We start from the raw sequence: 22,155 nt of genomic DNA, 5'->3' as shown, positions 1-22,155 counted from the left end.
GGAACTTGATCACAGAAAGAGAAGTATTACAAAATCAGCATGCTAGAACTGGCAGCTGTGCCTCTAGCCACTGAGTCCTTCTTCCATCGCCTATTAGAACGTAGTAACGCTCCTAATACACTCTATAACAAAAATGTATAAACTCAGCAAGAAGGGAGGAAGTCCTGGACCCTCTGGTGGGAAGCTTAAATGTTTTTCATTGGATTCTGTTCTATATGTGTTGAAAGAGACAATATCTCATGCCCTATTTCCTTGCTTCCTTCCTTTCTTGCTGTTGTTTTTCTCTGACCACCTGTAAAGGGATGCTATTGCACTCTAAATGTGACAAGAACCATTTGATGCCGCCTTTCAAAACCAAATAATGAAAACACCTGTTTTTATGCTGCTAAGTGCATGAGCTAATCAGTTTTAAATGACGCATCATCAAATGCAAAGTGCCATACACTACCACGTGCCATCAGCCGGCACACAGGCCCTTCTAGTTTGGCATTGCTCAAGTCCCACTATGGAAATTAGCTACCATGGCTCTTTTGGGAAATGTTACTGTTGCACGAAATTTGCAGAACAGCCACATGATGATCATATCATATAGTTTCACGTGATGCCTCTGCTAGGATGCTGACTTCAGAACAGACAAATAGGAGGTTACGAACTTTATGTTGAGTTTCTATAGCTGGACGTTTTCCATCATTGTTATCATTATCACTGTTTCTGACGGGTTTCCGTTTTGCTTGCTTCATAACCTCCCTGGATGTGGATGAGATTGTTCTGTTGTTGTGAATATTAAGAAGAATCTCATCTTGGGTAACTTCATTCAATTAACACACAACCTACCCACCTCTCAAGGTCAAGGGAGAGCTTTAAATTGATACTAATTCAAATATTTATACTAACATTCCTCCTGTCCGTGATCTGAAAGCTAATTTGCACTGCACTACATTGAGACTGGAGCAGTGTGATGCTTTAGTGACCATGTCAAGTTGGTCTTCAGTGAACGTTCTGTTTATCTGACCCAGGCAGTTTCTTTCCTGTTTTCTAAAGGCGGGATATTGGCTCACTTTGCCCCTGTGCTCATCTAAGCTATTTGTGTTCCTCTAAGAGTTATATAAACAAAAAGACTGATGTCTTAAGCTGAGCAATAGTTTAAAATATATATTTTTCTGAAACTGAATATTTCTCTTAAAAATAATCCGCACTTAAGCAGCGAGTCTCCAAACTCTATTCGTTTAATGATGATTCCTATGATGGAGAACTAGGAATCTTCTGTGGTGTTACCTGCCTATCAGTGCTGGAGACCTAGCCCTCCATTGTGTACCACGGGGTGTTCTTTTCTATGTGTAGGCTTGTGGTGTCCACTATTGAATCAGATAGAAGTTTCTGTGGCTTATTTTAGATGCTACAGGACTGGAGACTGGACCTTCTGTTGCATATAATGTGTGTCCCTGTGGTTCCTACAAGATCTTTTTGCAACTTATCGTAAATGATGTGTGTTTTCCACTGCCTAAGATCATGTGTTTGGCTGTATCTGATGTGAGTTTCAGGATTACATTTAGTAGCTCATGGTACTAGAAAGGTACCAGTGGATTGTAAGACATAATAATGGGAATAACTGCCACAGTTTTCAAGACACAATAGCATTTTTAAATTTCTTATGATAGTGTCCCATTTGAACAGTAACACTACTGGAAAGAGATACTGTTTTGCTCATTCCCAGTTAGGGCAGTGCTACCCTTGCCCAGTAATTTTCACTTTAAAGCACGGAAATTACCTGTTGCATTAGAGATGCTCAGTATTTACAAGTGTCCCGTCCCTGTTCTCTCTGCTCAGACATCCTATAGGGAGTCATTCCATAGGACAAGAAGGTTCTGCAAAACAAGTTACATACTACTTGAACTTTTCTCTTCAAAACCGTGAATATAAACCTGTATATTTTTATACACTCCAGTTGCATTGCATACACACAGGGCCGAGACAAGCATGTCCCCATGGCATGACCTATGTAGAACACAGGAAGCATTTCTCAGAGTTTTAAATATTTCACTGCTACAGAGACCCACCGTCTTAGATTTCTGAGCTGAGAATCCCAACACCACCCCCACAAGTCCCAAAAATGCTCAATGAGAAATAACCCTGTCACATCTATTGTGGTACTGAATATTGAGCAACACCTATTTAGTCTACTACCATAAGCAACTTGTAACACGACTAACAACTAATGCAGTCACTGTTGTACACGGCATGCATGCCAAGTCTAATGTATCAATTCTTGTTCTTCCTCACCCCTCCCCATCTGTCTCCCCTTGCCTGCCTGTATGTGTGTCTCTTTCTCTCCTCTCCATGGCTTTCCTTCCCTCATCCAGTAACCTGTGGACCAGCTCTACTCGTACCCCGTGTGTGGTGTGGACCCTGTTCCAGCTGCCCAGCCTCAGGCATAGTCTTTGCTGCTTGTTGACCAGCTCCTTGGTTTAGAATTGTTTGAATTTGTACTCTGCTTCTTCTCCTCCTTTCTCCTTGAATCTTGCTTTTCTTTCCAGGCTACTAAATCAGCTAAGGATGCTAGTGGTGTGAATGATACTTCTAACCCAGGCTCAGAGAAATCTTCTCCTGGTAGAACATCCATTCCTGTACTCACTTCCTTTGGTACAAGGAACTCATCCATTTCCTTCTAAGGGTGTACTCATTACCACGTGCTGCTCTGTGAACTGCCCTTTCCACTGTTCTCCTTCTACCTGCTGGTGACACCACTTCTGCTCCTACTGTGGATGTTCTTCTCAGAGCAACCTGCAAGCATTGCTTCACAGCCTAGAACTAAATGCTCCAGAATGATTGACCTTGTTTCTGAATGATTGTCCTCTTGCTCCTGTCTTCACCTCTCACCTACCTTTTACCTGCATCCATGTTGCAAGCTTCAAGGAATGAGGACGTCACTATCGGCAGCCGCAATCTTCAAAGGACTGGAGAGAGCCAGGACTGGATCTTAAGGAGGCTTTGACATGAACCCTGGCTTCTGAAGACCTCTTGTTCACCCACAGGCTGAGACTGTTACGGCTGCTAATGCTAACTATTCTCTACTAACCTTTCTAACATCAACAATTAGTAACCTTTTCAGAACTGGGAAGGTGCTGAACTTTTATTGCCAGGTAACTAGAGGATGTCTCGGCCAGCAGGTTAGCATACATTTGCTTTTTAAGGCTGCAGGTGCTTTTACAATTGTTTTATTTTTGTTCTAAAAGTCAAGCCTATATTTAAGGTTGTGGTGGGTCATAAGCTGAGCAATAAGCACAGTCAGACAGACGCAGAGTGAAAGCTTCTTCCAAAGATCGAATCAGAATGAGTCATTTGCTTGGATTAGCTGGAGGGCCAGTCACGGCCACAGCACGCAAAGGCAGGGCTTGGACCTTGAGAAAGAATGTTGAACAAGCAAAGAAATCGAGTCCTCTCTAAAAGAGTGCTGAATTACAAGGGGCGTTGCCAGCCAATACACTGTTTAATATATACCTTTCTAATGTCGATGAGCCATTCAGCAATGCTGATTGGCACCAGGAGGAAGAAATCTGTGACATGCGAGTGAGTGTGCAATCTAGGATGTTTCACCCATGTTATTAATGAGTTCTGGGAGGATGGACTTAAGTCAGTGCCAGAGTTGGTTTTTTTTGTTGTCTTTGAGAGGGGAGGTCCTTCAGTGTTGTGTGTGGGTTAAAGTGAGGAGTCAAGCTGGGGAAGATGTATTTCAGATAGTGTGAGGAAGGATATTTGGATGTTGCATTTGATTTGGTGTGAAGTTGTGTTTGAGTCAATAGGTTGGAGGAGTCTGCAAGGATCTGTTTGAGTTATAATGATGAACTGGGATTTCGGGGTATGGGGCAGTGTGTGAGACAGAAGTTCAGGCTCAGTCTGTGTAAATGCTCTTGAATGTGATGAAGCTGGTACTCGTGGTTGTCATAGAGATGGGCGCTGTAGCATATTTAGTGAAGCGAGATGAGGAACTTGGGACAGTGTAAAAACATGCAAACTTCATGGCTGCAAGTGAACATTAGGCCTGAGCGTGATGGGCTGGACTCGAGTCACAGTGTGACAGTATGAGTGATAGAGCTTATGTGGCAGTGTGAGAAGATGAACTACTGTGGTACTGACAAAGAGTGAGCATTGTGATAATAAGAGCCTATGTGTGGAGGTAACAGTGTAAGGGGTGTAAAAAGAGTGTGAGTGATAGGAAACAAACATTTGTAGTTGTGAGATGTACAGTCTATGCAGTAATGCGAAGGGATGACTCTAATAGGATGAGGAGTGAACCTTGTGTGAGGAAACACTGAGACAATGACATTAAATCGGTGACCTTATGGTAGTGTGAAGGGGTAGAATGTTGTAGGAATGATGGGTGCTATTAAAGGGTGTGACCCAGTTACTGTGTGAGCCACTAAGCCTGGTGGCACAGAGAAAGGGCCTCGTAGTGAGAAGCAGGTCTTGAAGGTAGTGTGTACATTTGAGAATGTTTGTTTACAGAGACTTTAGGCCCTTCAAGTATACACAGCACTACTTGACTGCTTGATCTAAGGGCAAAATACACTGTTTATTGCTATCCCAACATAATCAGAGCAACAATTATTAAACTATAGCCCCAAACAGCACATAACCCCTCATCTCTAGTGTTAAATGTTGAGAAGCAGATCTGACGTGTTTTGCTTGCTGCCTGGTTCAGACATGTGGTCATCTCTAGCTGCTTTTCACAGAGACTGATCCCAGCCCCTATGTGTTATGGCCTAAGACTGATCTCGGCTGTCAAAGTACTCGTCTTAAAACAGTTTACCAATAACAAGCATTTGTTGAAGCTGTAACCAAGTAAAGGTACCTGCAGGGAACGTTTGTTACAAGCACCTTACAGTTGGGAGATACCCTCAAACAAGGTGGTGAGGAGAACTCAACAAAAGGACAGCGAACGAGCATGACTCCGCTAAAGCTCTACATAGCTCCTCCGGTGCTGCTGAGCGAGACTGGATGGTGCAGATGCACCTCACGTCTATACCTATGTGTGTTAGAATAAGTACAATACTCGTCTGTTAGTGTGTGGTGGGGAGGGGAGGGCTTGTTCTGACTTTGTACAGTGTAAGCACAGAAATCATGTCGGAGTGCGTAAGAGGATTGTTGTGTTGCGCGAGTGGTTCCGGTGGGTGATGACTCAGAGCTACAATCACCTTTTTTTTTTGTTGGTTTGTTGAAGTTGAGTTTGTTCTTTCTGTTGGTTTGTCCTTTTTGTAAATCCATCATTTTGTACAATTGAAGCTTTTATGACAAAACTAGATCCACTGAGCAATGACTTATGGATTGCAAACAGCACCTCTTTACATTTAAGTGAAGTGTCTTAACATTTTATATTGTTTTAAAGATATATATATACATAATATATATACATATACAAATAAACATAATATAAATATATATATATATATAGTATAACTATGAAAGGGATCTTCTGAGATTCCTGTGTGTGTGTAGGTGTGTAGGGATTACTACTTTCGAATTGTTGCACTCTGTTGAAACTCCTCTTTTGAGAGTTGTGTCTTCAGCACTCATGATCTTTTTTTCTTTTGACTTTTATGTTAAATCTTTATTGTTAAACCGATAAAAATACACATGCACACGTGTTGTTTGACCTAGAGGTTGGGCAGGCATCTCTTGACCCATTTTGGAGTTCTCTCAGGACCTTGTTAGACAGTTCTTGACGGTCCAGATTTCCGTTTTGCTGCTGTGAGCTTTCTCTTCACTGGAATCCGTTCCTTTTTAGTCTGCTGCTTCCACTGGTGGAACTTCTTAGCTTAGTCTTTCATTTCCTTTGTGAGATCAAAATAAGGCGCCTTCATCCTGTATTTCAAGCTTCAGCTTGAGGACTGTTATCTCCCTCATTTTAAGCAGCTTCGACTGCTCAGCCAGCTTCTTTTTTAGAAGAGGCAGTTGTCTCCTCAACTCCTGCAATCTCTTTCAGTTTTGGTTGGTGGACCTTTTTAGCTGTCTCAATGGAGAGAACACGTTTTCTTTCTTTCTGTGGTAAAACCTTCACTTCCGCCTCCAGGTTCTCCACATTTTTCTGTCTGTGCCTCTCCTGGTCTTCCAGGAGCTCCCAATTAGTCTCACTCAAATCCATCTGGTATGGCTGTTCTTCCTCCTATAGCCGCTGCTTGGAACGCCGGGGACAATAAACGCGGCAGTGAGAGCCATTAATAAAGGTGCTCTGACACGCCCCAATAAAAAGGCAATTAATCAAAAATTGGGGAGGAGGGTAGACGGTCCATTCATCACCCCAGTAGCAGTAGTTTTGTAATCAGATGATCCGGGGGCAGAGACAGCACAAGTCCCGGGAATTCCCCATGCGCTGTCTGGGACCAGAGAGTCCCGTTGCCGCCTGATTGAAGCTGAATTCAGCTACCAAAATAGATAATTTCCGAAAAGGCAACTATTGAAAATTCATCAAATATATCATTACTACACGAATGGTGCAAGTAATTTTTTCATTATCAATTTTTTCATTATCAATTTTTTCATTATCTGTTTTTGTGTTACGTATTGTCCTGACGAATGCTCCGTAGACCCGGCTGGGCGACATGGAGCAGAAACATGTTGACGTTGTAGTTTAAAAGGTATAAAGAGATCCATTAACTCGACCTCCAGTTATACCGCAATCATTTTTAATAACAATACTTCACCTCTTTATTAAAATTCCCTACTGGTGTAGTATATGTTTTTTATCCTTTTTTCTGGGTGCCCTCCCCCCTCTTCTCTTATCTCTGGACACTGCTACTTGCACCAGAGGTTGCCTCGGGTTGAGGCTGGGCATATAGCACGTTGTTGGAACACTCGATGATAAATGCCATAACGCGTGTGAGGGGCGGAAGAAAGATATACACCGCACTATTAACACCGCGTTTATGAGAGTGTCCCATCTTAACCAATGGTTAAGTAGTATCAAGTGTCCATTCTTCTTCTGATTACAAAAAAACGCCCCAATAAAAGCCAGCACTCATGATCTTTAAACCCTAATATCGGTCTCCTGTTTGGAATACTTTCACCCTTAAGAACAAGAGACTGTGTGAAGATAGCAGAACATAAAATTCACACACTCTTTTAAAAAGGAAAGAGACCGAAGTGACCCAATATTTGTTTCAATTGGTCCCTTTTGATTTTAATCAATCCCGAAACCAGAAAGTAGAAAAAGCTCCCAGTTTGTGCCAAGTTTAGCATCTCTTGAGTGTCAAGGAGGCAATCTGAGAGATTTGGAGATTTGGAGTTGCAGCGAGGCCCCCACCTCATGTAAACAGAGGTCACGAGTCTTGTTTGCCTCCCTGACCAGACCCAATGCCCAAGGTTGCAATATGCCAACCATCATAGGCACTGCATGAACAAATCTTTTCCAGAATGAGTTTGCACCCACTTGAAATATCTGGTCTCACATGGTCGAAATCCACCTATTAGGCTCCTGTGGGTTGTGCCCAGCAGTGGCCCGTGCAGGTAAGCGGTGGGCGGGGAGGTAGTGGATTTTTGACTTTCCCTCGTGGTCGCCTGCCGAATCCCCCACCCAACCTGGCCCCACTGCTCTTACCTTCACGGGCCCACTCAGAAAGGCTATTTAAAACCATGTCCTTTTGCCTCATCCACCTCCGTACTATACATGGGACATTCTTTGAGTGGATAGTACATCAGCACATGCTTTACCACATTGAGACCTTAAAAGTCAAGCTCTGGAGCTCAAGGGTGGTTGGCATTACCCCTGGATTCTCCCTAAATCTGACTTAGTCCTTTTTTGTCTACTATAGAAAGGACATGGGGCCATGTCCCATGGAACATTTAGAAGTTGTCCTTGCCAAATGTATGAAATTAATTTTAAATGGGGCAGGGAAATCTACTAGATTTCTGCACTTGCTAGTCTTTCCAGGACGACAAATCTCATGCTTGTAAGGTGAGGTTTTAAAACCTGCACCCTGTCAGGGGATTTCCATCCTTTTATTACTATGATAGATCTTGCCAGAAACGCTTTAAAGCATCACACGAAGTGCACATATATCACCATGTTCAACTCTCTGATTTCCCAAGCAGCTAAAAAATGCTCCCCGATGAAACAGCCCAAGATCACATAAATACCTCTTTGGTACTGAGCCTGGATAGAACAGATTGAGGCTACACAACGTTTGCTGCAGATTCTCTTTCCTTTGTCATCTTGGGACCAGACACTGCTTTTGGTGGAATCGTGCAGGGTTTACATGCCTGCTGGCCACAGGTGCATACCGAAATATTTAAGAACAATTTGTATACTTGTTTTCTGTTTTAGACTTTGATATCGTACAGAAAATGCTAATTCAGAAACACTTTGAAGCCCATGCCTTCGGCTGAGATCAGCTACTTGTAGGGACAAACTGCATTGTTTATGGCTGGCACGTTCTCCTTCCTGCGGGAAAGAATACAAATAAGCACTGAGGATTCGATTCAAATAACTTTATTTCGATTCCACAAGGAAATCATAAAAGTATACATCAATTTTAAAACAAAACAATTAATCTACCATAAAATCACAATACATATTTGGAGGATAAAAACCATAGTACAGCTTAAAACTAAATACCATGAACATTCAATATCTATTTCTGATCATCAGAGCTGATCTAATAAAATTCAATACAGCATTACAAGTGTACAACGTTTGCTGCAGATTCTCTTTCCTTTGTCATCTTGGGACCAGACACTGCTTTTGGTGGAATCGTGCAGGGTTTACATGCCTGCTGGCCACAGGTGCATACCGAAATATTTAAGAACAATTTGTATACTTGTTTTCTGTTTTAGACTTTGATATCGTACAGAAAATGCTAATTCAGAAACACTTTGAAGCCCATGCCTTCGGCTGAGATCAGCTACTTGTAGGGACAAACTGCATTGTTTATGGCTGGCACGTTCTCCTTCCTGCGGGAAAGAATACAAATAAGCACTGAGGATTCGATTCAAATAACTTTATTTCGATTCCACAAGGAAATCATAAAAGTATACATCAATTTAAAAACAAAACAATTAATCTACCATAAAATCACAATACATATTTGGAGGATAAAAACCATAGTACAGCTTAAAACTAAATACCATGAACATTCAATATCTATTTCTGATCATCAGAGCTGATCTAATAAAATTCAATACAGCATTACAAGTGTTTGCAGTTGACAGAGATAACAAGAATTCATAAGCTTCTTTGTAATAGCACGTTCCAAGAGATAATAATAATGGTCTGATAAAGGTGTTTCTTGGGACCTTATACAAGGTACAAAAGAGAAAAAGGTGGAGAGTATTTTGCGAAATCTTATTATTACAAGGGCAACAAGGTAACTTCTCCCACCAACCCCCCTGCTTCGGAAAAGCAAAGAGGAAGTGTAAGGTGCCAAGGCGAAATCTGGTAAGATAAAAGCGCCATTGCGTGTTCATAATATATGACAGATAAAAGGGTTGAACTAGCCTTCCCCGTACCCGTGATACATGATCATTTGTCTTTAAAGAACCCAGTTTAACACTATAGGCATTTTTAATAACTTCCTTAGCATCCTTACTAAGCATATCAGGATTTGTAAACATATTTCCCAACCCTATCTTATAGAGGGTCTCCCTGACATATCGTAGCCATGGGATTTCCCTGTAATGCTCGAGTTTAAGGCAATCTTGAAGGATATCTTTAGTTAATTTCAGTTCATCAGATTGCCAAACTTTAGACCATAATATTAAAGGTGCAACGTGAATAATATCGCTTACAAACTCAATTCCAACCTCTCCGTGGCAGAATATGTTAGATGTGCCCGATGGGACAGATAGTAAGCGTTTTAGAAACTTATTCTCCATAATCTGTATTTTTTCACAATTTTGTGACCCCCCAAACACCAGCACCATAGGTCAGAGCAGAAACACATTTAGCTTTATATAAAGATGTTATTTCAGCTATACGTCGTTGTCCTAATTTACTAGCAAAGCGAAAGAGAGCTTCAATTGACTGTGTAACCTTTTGAACCCTAGCTGACAACAAAGGTTCTCAGTTCAATTTTTTGTTAAAAAGGTTTCCCAGATAATTGAAGTTATCAACTTTCTCTATATTGGAGTTCCTCACCCTGTATTTGCGAATTTTTACATTTTTCGAACCGCAAGTCATGGCAAAAGATTTAGTAAAGTTGACCCCTAAATCTAATTTTCCCATAAACATATCAAAAGCATTCAGACAAATCTGCATGCTATTGGGAGTAAGGGCCATTAGGACAGTGTCATCTGCATATGACAACATTGGGATTCTTTTACCGTTTATCTTCGGAAAATCAGCACCAGTTTCTAATAGAAAGCCCTCTAGACCATTCGTATAAACCAAAAATAGAAAAGGGGCTAAAATACATCCCTGTCAGACGCCTTCGGTGGATAATATAGGTCTTGTTTTCTCTCCTCCAGGGCCATATCTAATTCTGACCATTGTAGCAGTATGCAACCTGCGGAGCAAAGTAACCAAAGGCTCCTCGAACCCCATAGTGTCCATCATACGCCACAATTTATCCCTGCATACCGTATCAAATGCACTGGACAAGTCCATAAATGCCAAGTGAATAGAACTATTCTTTGCACCCATGTACTTGCCCATGATCAGTGCTAGATTCAAGCACTGCTCAGTAGTTCCTTTCCCCCTCCTAAAACCATATTGGGATTCTACAATAACCCCCGCCGACTCTGCCCACGATTCTAGACGCGCCAATATTACCCTACCCACTGAGGACATTGTCAAGTGAATAACAGACTTCGGCTTTGATAAGTTTTTTTATTTGTCCTACCTTACCTACGTGACTGTCTGGCATCAGTTGCCAACATTCGGAAAAAAATCCCAGGACTCTTTTAGGCACAGGGCTTCTGCAGATAGAAAGTTCTTGTTTGTGTACCTGTGGGAAATAAAAAGGAACAGTTTCTGCAGCAATATTACCTGCGACAGTCTCCAACTTGCCGGGACTGTCCCTGTGAAAACGGGACAGTTGGCAACTAGTGCTGGGTTAAAACTGGGTCAGAACGACAAATCAAGTTCCACTCTGTTCTTCACATTGTGATGACCCTTCTCTTTCAACAATAGTCTATAGAATTATAGTGCAGTAGATCATGACAAGTTGATGCAAGGTACCTGAGACACAACTTACATTGCTTGGAAAGTGCTGAGGAACATCAGTGCTTGAGTAATATATGCACTGTATTATAGGTTTCCTTATTATGAACAACAGTGTTGTGGGCGTGGCCACTTCCAATCAAGGTCAGCAGCCGCACTTATCACACGATTACAAAGTTACTGTAATTGCCACTCTGATCAAACATTTGTTTTAAAAAAAAACTAAAAAATCTGCATAAAGAGTGCAGTTTTTTGCTCCTGACATTTTAAGACCGATCATGTTTTTTATTGCTGTATATCGATATTAAAGTGGTATGAGCTCTTATAACAGTTCTTTTGTTCCAGATGATTTGTCTACTAACCTTTTTATCAAATCTTTAAAAAGCTGAAAGAAATTGTAATTATGACTGTTTGCGAGCTCTGTGTTTTCCAGGATCAAACAGAAATGATGTTCTTTTCTGTCACTAACAGTCCCCACCAATGACCAGGTATGCTGAAAGGTGAGGGCCAGGAAAAGGGATGGGATAAGAGAAAACAGGGAGACACAGCACTCTACCCTTTACCTCGTCCCTTCTGGGGTCAAGAAGGCGTGCTGGGCGATAAAGAAATGTCCTAAGTAATTAGTCATTGGATTACTAAAATTACTTGTAATTGTTAATCGATGTGCTTTAAAATGTTAGTTATATTTGGGGGTTGCTTTGTGTGTAAATAGACTGTAGGTGTTGCTTTTCACATCTCGCAAAGACCTACATTTCACTAGTGATAGTGGAGAGAAAAATCAATTTTACCTCGGAATGATCTGCGCTATGCCTCCAGTTGCACACATCAAACTCCTCTACCTGTTGGGCAAAGGATCCTCCTACCTTACCTTTACTCTGGTTCCCGACTGTCACGCTCTCTGATTGTCCCTTTTTGTGGGAGATTTAGAGCTCCCCATAGAGCCCTGACATAGGGTTACCACTGTCTCTCGAGGTGGCACTCATATTTAAAGGTTGTTGCTGCTGTATTTTCTAAAATGGGGAACTTGCAGAGCAGCTTGGTTGCCTGTTCTAGTTCGAGGCAATGATGCAGTGCCCAATAGGAATGAGCCTTTGGGTGTGGCTGTCCGAAATCAAATCAGATTACATGCTGGTCCATCATCACTCTTCCCTTGTCTTTGATAAATCACTTATAATTGATTGGTCTGGATTGTTCTCTGAACAACCCAGCCATATTCCTATGGCATAGATCAGTGGTTAATAGAGATCCATAAAGTTACCAGCTGTGCGTTTGGTTTCATTGTAAGCCTATACACTTGTATGACTACTGACCAAAGTGGGTTCTAGCTGATGGGCTGTGAAAAGGGTGACATTGTGTGAGAAGAGTAATGTTCAAGACCAAATTATATTACCTGCCTGCAATGCAAGGATTCTTTATCTTCAGAAATATTACTACTTCTTTCTTTTTTTCTGGACTTTCTCCATTACACAAAAAATATTTTCATCTTTTTTTTAAAATCTTTTTTTTTTTTCAAATAGTCAGTACATTCAATAAACAATATTACAATTGTTGGTTGCATATAACACCCGCCCTTTTCAATAGAAATCCCTACTTTCCCCATGTTGTATGTTAAGGTAGTCCAATACAATTTCTCATCTCGTAGTTCTCCGTCAGTCCCTACCGTTTAGCCACATCGCTCTTACCTACCACCAATCCTAAAATATTTTAGTCTTTGAGCGGGAAGGGCACTTGTATCGCAATAAAAATCTATGGCTTATGTTTAATAAAGCAGAATTCAAGCGACGTTGAATCATTTCATGAGCCCAAATGTGGTAAGGGGATTAGAACACAGAAGAGAACTATTGCACACTCTGAGGTAGTGCCTTTCTGTCCACTTTCCTAGAGGTGCTATAAAAGAAAGGCAACGGATGCTACCACACCTCTGCCCCTCCCCTCCCGCTCACATAAGCAGTTTGTTACCCTACAAAGTTCTTTCACATTCTGTTTTGGCAAGTTGTGAAGTAAGGTTTCTTAAATCTATCAGAGTATTTGTGCTGCTTTATCGTTCCAATCATTTCTCTCAACGAGGACAGAGGTCACTTTTTTTGTGACTCAAGTTAACCCTGTCCACCTTGAATGCTGTTTTGTGCCATATCTGATCTGTCTCCACATTGCCATCCGAACTGGAAGCAAGGTGATGCTTGCTATATAGTTGTTGACATGATGACATGACTCCATGTCGGAAACAGCATTCTTGGAGGAACTGGCTGTCCCTCTTCCACAGAGGGCAATGTCTAATGAACTGTGAAGACTTGCCTATATCTCCTGGCACTTAAATAAACTTGAATGATCTAATACAATCCTATTCCCAACATTCCTCCTCAGGTGGTCTTCAAAGTGTTTCCAGGCTTCTAAGGCAAGCATGCCTTTTTTCATTATTGGGTTTCTAGATTCCATCCTCTTAAGGCTTTGGCTCTGGTCAATGTTGCGCATCCATGACATGCCCCACTCTTACCTGATAGACACTTTGTTCTTTATCAGGCTTCTCCAACAAGTAGGTCATAAGCTTTCCAGCTACTGATAAATAGCCCTCCTGTGTGCAGCCCAGCCTACAACTAAATTAGAATCATTTACTCAGTTGAATTAATATATGTGCAAACATTTAAACGTGTGTATTTGAGACAAAAAATGTACATTTCTGAACTCATAAGCTGATGTTTGGAGAAAAATGGTTACATTTCCAAAATATATTCATGCTAATTGGGTGATAACTCATGTGACATTCCCTACGTAGAGGCATTTCCCATTGACAAACCCTGTCAACCCTGCCTGACCAAGAGAGGTAATCACTGCTGATGATCTTGTGTATGGTGGCCACTATTTTAAACTTGTCTGTTATGGTCACTATTACAACGCTAATAATATAAGTAGCTTGTGATAATTTTCATTCAACATAAGTAACTCTTATTAGAGAAAAGGTTGGAGAGCCCTGCTTTTACATCACCATCTTTTGCAGAGTATTATCTTGCTATTCGCTTGTCTTTATATGTACCCACGCCCCAAATTGCTCAAAGGCCACTTAAGGTTTGTTAGCAGTGCTTTACAAAAACCCTCATAAAATAAACAAAAGCAATACTGTCCGTATACCCAAGTAGTCCATTAACCTTTGCTTATTAGATGAATGATTTCCACCGAACCTCCTGTTCTGCGGCCTAAGCTATCCTCTTTTTTCAGAGAGCTCTTAACAGGGATGTGTATATAAAGATGGTAGAAACATAGTCTAAAATATTCACTGAAAGTTGATGGCTGTAGGTGAGGGGACAACATTTCTTCAGATTTCTTTTCTATGTTTGTTGTGACCGCCAGCTGCGAGTGTGCGTGTGATGTATGTTTATGTGACAGTTTTCTGTTACATGTACATAGTGTCCTAAGACATGTTGTACGAACAGCAATTTAAGGGGTTTCACTACAAGATAATTTCTCCCGATTCCACTGTTAATAAAGAACTACAGAAATGTGACTCTGTCCTCTTTTTTCTGGCCCCGGGAATGCATGTATGGGAAAAAGAATGTGGCTGTCCTGCTCACCTCGAGGTGTTTGTCTGTATGTTGTTCAAAAACATAAAATTCCAAAATGAGGAAGCAAAAAAAAGCTGTTTAGGACATAAAACAGTTTGGGGTTTTTACAGTGTGTTTGTCTCTTTGGCATGGACTTTATTGTGAACTGTTTTAAAAGAAAAAGTCAAAAATAAAAATAAAACAATCCTGTTTAGAGACGACACTGAGAATTCCGGCGTCTATTAGTTCTGAAAATGGAATGCTAATATTTCTCGCATAGCTCGATGTAGACATAGAGGATGCCCTAAATATTCTGTGAGAAGCAAACTTGTTTGTGGATTTCTTTTTTGTGAACTGAAAAATCCAAATCAAAGAGTCACTTTTTTGTTTTTGTATAAAAGTGTTTGGTTTTAATAAATAAATATATATAAAATGCTTTTCTTAATTGCATTTCATTTATTTTCTAATAATGTCATTTTGTTTTTAAAAAAGCAGACTAATATGAGACTGCAGAATATAATGCGCCTTTATGTGGAAAAAGGACTCATCAACTGACTGAACTTTGGAGCTCTCACATTAAATGTAAATCCAATTAAGCAGAATCTGATACTGCCTCTTCAGTTTAATGTCAGTTTGATGGCAGGATTTAGGATGTTGGCAGTCGGCTGCCCAATTCCTATGGTATCAGTCTGTCATCCTCATTTTGCAGTTCTATCATCTGTACTACTACAAATACATAATAAAAGTGTGAAAGAAATAACCTATTTTTGATTGGAAAGCGTCTATCAATTTTTTGCAGGATACTTGCTGCATCATTGCTTGTGGGATCTTCTAAAGGATCGTATCTGGCTCAGTCCTTCGTATGAATTTCCTAGCTCACCCAGTTCTAAAGCTCTAAAAACCCGTGCAGCATGAATGCCAGTGAAAAGCTACACCGCAGAAGTTGTAACAAACAATGCAGGTTTATAAACCTGCAAAGTGTAACAAATGTTGGTAAACAAACACGTAAGAACATGCCTGGTTAGACTAAGCTGGAACCCCAGGTAACTATTGCAGGCATAGTCTGTTATCCAGTATTTGGGTGTCTTTCATAGATTCACATGCCTGAATCATTCCCCGTCGTCGAGACGGGAGCCTCCGGTACATAAAAAAGTAATGTCCTAAGACATACATAAAGAGAATAGGTCTAAGGGTCTAACCTTAGTAACCTATCTAGGTCCTTATGCAGGAAGGACCAAATAGAGTAGGCTCCAGGGTCCCACCTTGGTAGCCTATCTGCGTCCTTTTGTAAAAAAGGACCAAAACAAAAGGAACAACCAATCAGCTACTACCTCCCTCTAGAACCTTCCTGTGAGGAGCCTCAGTCTCTCAGATTTTCTACCGCACGTTGTGCTAGGGAGTCTCCACCTGAGTTCTCCTCAGGAATATCGTATTTTCTCCAAACTTCACAGTTTTTTCGACTTTCTACTATGGCTGACGTCAAGAAAAGAGCACTTTTCCGTCCCTGTGCCTCCTGTGGTAAACTAAGGCTCCACGTGGACGACGAACATGAGGAATGCCTGTATTGCCTCTACCCTCACCACAAGACCATCGACTGCAAGATTTGCCGTAAGTTCTCCGTCAAAACCCAGAAAGACCGGGAAGGGAGACTTCTTATCTGGCTGAACAGGCTCAAAAACAAACCGACCGACCTCATTTCCGAGGGTGAGAGCATGTCGGTCGCCTCACAACTTTCCCTGAAGAGGCCTAGGGCTTCCTCGCCTGGCCACTCAGCGACCCCTCCTAAGAGGTCTAAAAAGGCTTCAGAGGGCAAGCCTGCCGTATCTAGCAAGGACCTTCCTGTCCCTAGGAAGCAACCACTGCTTACGGTGACGACGGCGCAATCGGCGACCACCTCATCGCCTAAAACCGTCTCAACATCGACGACGACGGTATCGACGACGATGGCATCGTCGGCGTCCTCCTCATCGACGACTCTAACCTACTCGTCGTCAGCAGGACGACCGATTTCATCCTCCGCACCGTCGACGACAAGACCGTCGACGAGGACATCGACGACGGCACCGTCGACGAGGGCGTCGACGACAGCACCGTCGACGAAGACGTCGACGACGACACCGTCGACGAAAGTCACACCGTCGACGAAGCCGTCGACGAGGGACACTCCGTCGACGAAGGGCGCTCCGTCGACGGCGGCGCCGACGACGAAGCAGTCGACGAAGGAAACGCTGCTTAAAGCTCCGTCGACTAGAGGGTCGTCGACGGATGCACCGTCGACGAAGACTATACCGACGGCTACTGGTACCTGGAAAGAATCCGAGCTCTTGTCACACGCAATGGACGCTCAGACTTCCCATGTCTCCATTAGGATCACCAAAAGGCAGATCACTCCGGAGATGACCTCACCTAGTAAGGTCCAACAGCTGACACCATCCTGCTTCTTACAGGACCAGGAGCCGGAGGAGGAGGAGGAGTTTACCCAAGCCACTAGTCCTTCCGACCTAATTGTCAAGTGCCAGAGTACGGACGAAGAGCAGGAGGTTGAGGAATCGACCCCTCCAGTAGTGCCTACCCAAGTCCACACCCAGGTGACCCCAATGGTGTGCTTGCCGGCCTCATTGGTTGCAGACTTGAGCTTTCTCGTCCAAGACTACAAACTGCGGTTTCCGCAGAAAGCCACCCCTACTGTCCCACCAACCCCGCAGCCATCTGTGCCCGTTCCTGCACAAGGGACAAGACCTAGGCCCCCTCCACTGATCCTTCCTAGGACACAGGACCCTGCTCAAGATCCTATCTCGTCCGAGGAAGAGGACAGGGAACATGAAGAAGGGGAAGTCCGAGATGATGATACGGACGTGGATGCGGACCAGGACTATGTTACTCACTCTCCAGCCTCTCCGGAGCCACAATCTTCTGAGTCTCCACCTGCTGATATTGGAGGTTTCCATAACCTCATGGAAAGGGCTGCCAAAAGGTTCCATATGTCAATGGAATCTCAGGAAACTGAATGTTTCCTCTATGACTTTAAAGAACCAACTAAGAAAACTACTAGATCGATTCCGATCATTGATTATCTACTCAAACAGGGCAAGCAGCTCATGCAATCTCCAGCTTCCCTACAGGTAATCGTACCCAAACTGGATAAAAAGTACAGAGCTACGTCTTCAGCTCCAGCATGCCTCACGGGTCACCCCAAGGCGGACTCTGTGGTCACCCAGGCGGCGCAGAAGATCTCGCGTAACCCTGCATCACCTTTATCGACACCACCAGATAAAGAAGGCAGGAAGTTAGATGCAGTTGGGAAACGCTTTTCCACTACCTCTGCGACAACGGTGAAAATTGCCAATTCCATCGCCCTTCTTGGGCGTTACAACCGCCAACTCTGGGCGGACATCGCGCCCTACATTGCCGACCTGCCGGAAGATGCTAAAGCGGAGGCACACTCGCTCCTCCTTGAGGGCCAAACATCGGCATCAGAACTGATAGACTGCGCCATTGACGTGGCCATGACTGGATTCAGACAGCTGGCGGGAGCCGCTGTCCTGCGACGCCAAGGCTGGCTTAAAGCCACCTCTTTCAGACAAGAGGTCCAGACCAAGATCTTAGATATGCCCTATGATGGCGATCACCTATTCGGCGAGAAGATTGACGAAGCCCTCACTGCAATTAAAAAGGACACTGACACAGCCAGAGCCCTGGGCACTCTGCAATCTCGCACTCAGTCCTTTCGTGCCAACAGGGGGAGGGGACAATCCTCCTATAGAGGATCTTATCAAAACAAGTCCTCTTACTCTTACTCTCAGGGTAAAACGCAATTTCAACAGCGCCAAAACCAGTCGGGACGTCAGTCCTCCTTCAATAAATCGTCCTACAGAGGGAAAGGACAGAAGAGACCAGCAGGCAATCGACAATGACTTTTCCAATTGGCCAGCCCCTCCACCATCGCTTCCCTTGCGACTTGGAGGGAAGCTTTCCTTTTACCTTCAAAACTGGCGGCAAATAACGACAGACCGGTGGGTTCTACAACTCCTTCAATTCGGCCACTCTCTAGAATTCCTCTCAAACCCTCCTCAGACGCCACCTGTCAAGCGTCCTCACAGACACCTGCGGCTGCTTCGGCAAGAACTAACATCCATGCTCCAGAAAGGCGCGATAGAAAAAGTTCCACACGCCCAGATGGGGGAGGGCTTCTATTCCCACTTCTTCCTCATCCACAAGAAGGGGAAGAAATGGCGTCCAATTCTCGACTTAAGAGCCCTCAACGTGTTTCTCAAGAAGCAATCGTTTCGAATGGTCACGCTACAGGAGATCCTGGGACTCCTGGAAAAAGGCGATTACATGACATCACTCGACCTACAGGACGCCTATTACCACATCCCTATCCTCAAGGGTCACAGAAAGTTCCTAAGGTTTGCAGTCGCAGGGATACACTACCAATTCCGCGTACTCCCCTTCGGCCTCAAATCTGCTCCAAGGATCTTTACGAAATGCCTTTCTCCGGTCGCAGCCTATCTCCGCCAGCAGGGACACCAGGTCTTCCCTTACCTGGACGACTGGCTGGTAAAAGCTCCGTCGAGAGCAGCCGCAGCTGCATCTTCCAGCGCCTGTCTGCATCTTTTCCGCCGCCTTGGACTGACCCTCAACAGGGAAAAGTCATCCCTGACACCAGCTCGAGTCATCACCTTCCTAGGAGCTACCCTGGACACGGATTGCACGAAGGCCTTTCCATCACAGGAGAGAAAGTCGAAACTCATCTCCTTGGCCAAGTCAGTGGCATCCAAACAGTCTCTGACCGTCCGCCTCTTCAAATCGCTCCTTGGCATGATGTCGTCATGTATCCTTCTCATCCCTCACTGCCGCCTAAAAATGCGCCCCCTTCAGGAAGAACTGTCAAAACAATGGACACAAGCGAAGGGATCCTTCGAGGACCGCTTACGAGTCACTCAACATCTAATCAACAGTCTACAATGGTGGACTTCAGACAAACACCTGTCGCAAGGACTACCGTTCCTGCTTCCGGCGCAACCACATATCATCACCACGGATGCATCCTTGGAGGGCTGGGGTGCAGTCCTACAAGAACTGCAGACCAACGGAAAATGGTCGCCACAGGAGTCCAAGCTCCACATCAACATTCTAGAGCTACGGGCGGTCTTCCTGGCGCTCCAATCGTTCCTCCCGCGCATCAGAAACTCCCCAGTGCTAGTCAGGACGGACAACACCACGACTATGCACTACCTGAACAAACAGGGTGGGACGCGCTCGCTATCTCTCTCTCGAGAATCTCAGAGAGTTTGGAACTGGCTTCTACAACATGGCATCACCCTCAAAGCCGAATACGTTCCAGGCAAGGACAATGTCCTGGCGGACGCCCTCAGCAGAGAACAGTCCCTATCCCACGAATGGGAGTTAGACGAGAGTGCATTGAACCACATCTTCACGAAGTGGGGGACACCACAGATAGACCTCTTCGCCACCAGGGAGAACGCCAGATGCCCAAGCTTCGCAAGCAGGCTTCCCCAACCAGGAACTCTAGGGAATGCATTTTCAATAGCTTGGCAGAACGTGTTTGCTTACGCCTTTCCGCCATTCCCACTGATACCCAGAGTAATCAGGAAAATGAAATCGGAGCCCTGCACTCTAATCCTCATCGCCCCATCCTGGCCGAGGCAGCACTGGTACACGGAGCTCCACCGTCTATCCGTCCACCCACCTCTTCGTCTTCACAGTCACCCAACCCTGCTCACGATGTCTCACGGGCAGGTTCTCCACCCGAACCTGGGCCCTCTGAAATTGTCAGCCTGGCTCCTGACTACCGTGAGTTCAGCCATCTAAACATCCCACAAGAGTGCAAAGATGTCCTGTCCAACGCCAGAGCTAACAGCACAAAAAAGACCTATACTCTCAAGTGGAAACGCTTCTGCATCTGGTGTGAAAAGGAGGGTCTACACCCCTTCCGGGTCACTCCCCAACAACTCCTGCCATACCTCCTACACCTGGCGCACTCAGGCCTGGCCCATGCGTCCATCAAGGTCCACTTGGCAGCGATTTCTAGGTTCACTCGAACTTCTAGGGGCCCCTCTCTGTGGGCGGACAGACTCATTAAGCAATTTCTGAAAGGCCTCTTTAGGTCCTTCCCTAGACCAAAACCTGTCCCTCCAACGTGGCAGCTCAACATAGTTCTTCACCAGCTGATGAAACATCCCTTCGAACCTATCCACAAGTCTGACATAAAATTCCTGTCGTGGAAGACAGCCCTCCTACTTGCTCTGACCTCGGCCAGAAGAGTAGGCGAGCTACAGGCCCTTTCCGTCCAGGACCCATTCCTTCAATTCAAGGAGGACAGAGTCATCCTGCGTACCAACCCACGTTTCATACCCAAAGTCCCTTCGGACTTCCATCTTAATGAGCCGGTGGTTCTTAAATCATTCTTTCCGAACCCATCTACCCCGGCTGAGAGATCACTGCACTCTTTAGACCTTCAAAGATGCCTAAAATTCTATCTTGACAGAACAAGACAATTCAGGAAGTCATCCCAACTCTTTGTCGCATTCAGCAGGCCTAGGAAAGGCATGCCCTTAACTAAACAGAGCATATCACGATGGATCTCCTCAGCCATAACTCTCTGCCACGAGAAGGCAGGAAGACCTCTGGACTCACGGGCCAAAGCCCACTCCACCAGAGCCATGTCTACGTCTGCGGCACTATTTGCTGGAGTGCCACTCCTAGACATATGTAGAGCGGCGACCTGGAAGTCCCCGCATACCTTCACCAGGCACTACTGCTTGGACGCTGAGCTGACGAAAGACGCAGCAGTGGGCAGAGCAGTGCTTCGCCATCTATTCCAGTGAGGTGAGCCCTCCTACTTCCCACCATCCTTGACTGGTATGCACATTTCTTTGTTACTAGATTCTGCATGACATTGTATGCTGTTGTTTTTTTTCCTACAGTCACAAATGTTCATTTCTTGCAGTAATATACTTTCTGTATCTTCACAGAATGTGCATATTGTATTGCTTGCTACTCTGATTCAGGCATGTGAATCTATGAAAGACACCCAAATACTGGATAAGAAATGCGTTACTTACCTGTAACTGCAGTTATCCAGTATTAGTGTCTTTCATAGATTCACATGCACCCTCCCGCCTCCCCTGGAAGGACTCACCTCTCTCTACAGGTTTACACCTATCCAACTTGGTGCGTACGAAAATCTGAGAGACTGAGGCTCCTCACAGGAAGGTTCTAGAGGGAGGTAGTAGCTGATTGGTTGTTCCTTTTGTTTTGGTCCTTTTTTACAAAAGGACGCAGATAGGCTACCAAGGTGGGACCCTGGAGCCTACTCTATTTGGTCCTTCCTGCATAAGGACCTAGATAGGTTACTAAGGTTAGACCCTTAGACCTATTCTCTTTATGTATGTCTTAGGACATTACTTTTTTATGTACCGGAGGCTCCCGTCTCGACGACGGGGA

General features: G+C 44.1%; 1 protein-coding gene across 1 annotated transcript in view; it reads left to right on the top strand.

Moving 5' to 3' along the window:
- SRCIN1 (SRC kinase signaling inhibitor 1) overlaps nt 1–3,606 on the top strand; it is a 922,972-nt gene extending 919,366 nt beyond the window's left edge. Inside the window, exon 21 of the mRNA XM_086924314.1 lies at nt 2,535–3,606. Coding sequence (XP_086780440.1) covers nt 2,535–2,669 — 135 coding nt within the window. The 3' untranslated portion in view covers nt 2,670–3,606. The remainder of the gene's footprint in view (nt 1–2,534) is intronic.
- The last annotated feature ends 18,549 nt before the right edge of the window (nt 3,607–22,155 follow it).

This window comes from Lissotriton vulgaris, chromosome 5 (assembly GCF_964263255.1).
Source record: "Lissotriton vulgaris chromosome 5, aLisVul1.2, whole genome shotgun sequence".
Lineage (NCBI taxonomy): Eukaryota > Metazoa > Chordata > Amphibia > Caudata > Salamandridae > Lissotriton > Lissotriton vulgaris.
Note: the sequence above shows the minus strand (reverse complement) of the source record. Positions and strands in the feature narration are given on the sequence as shown.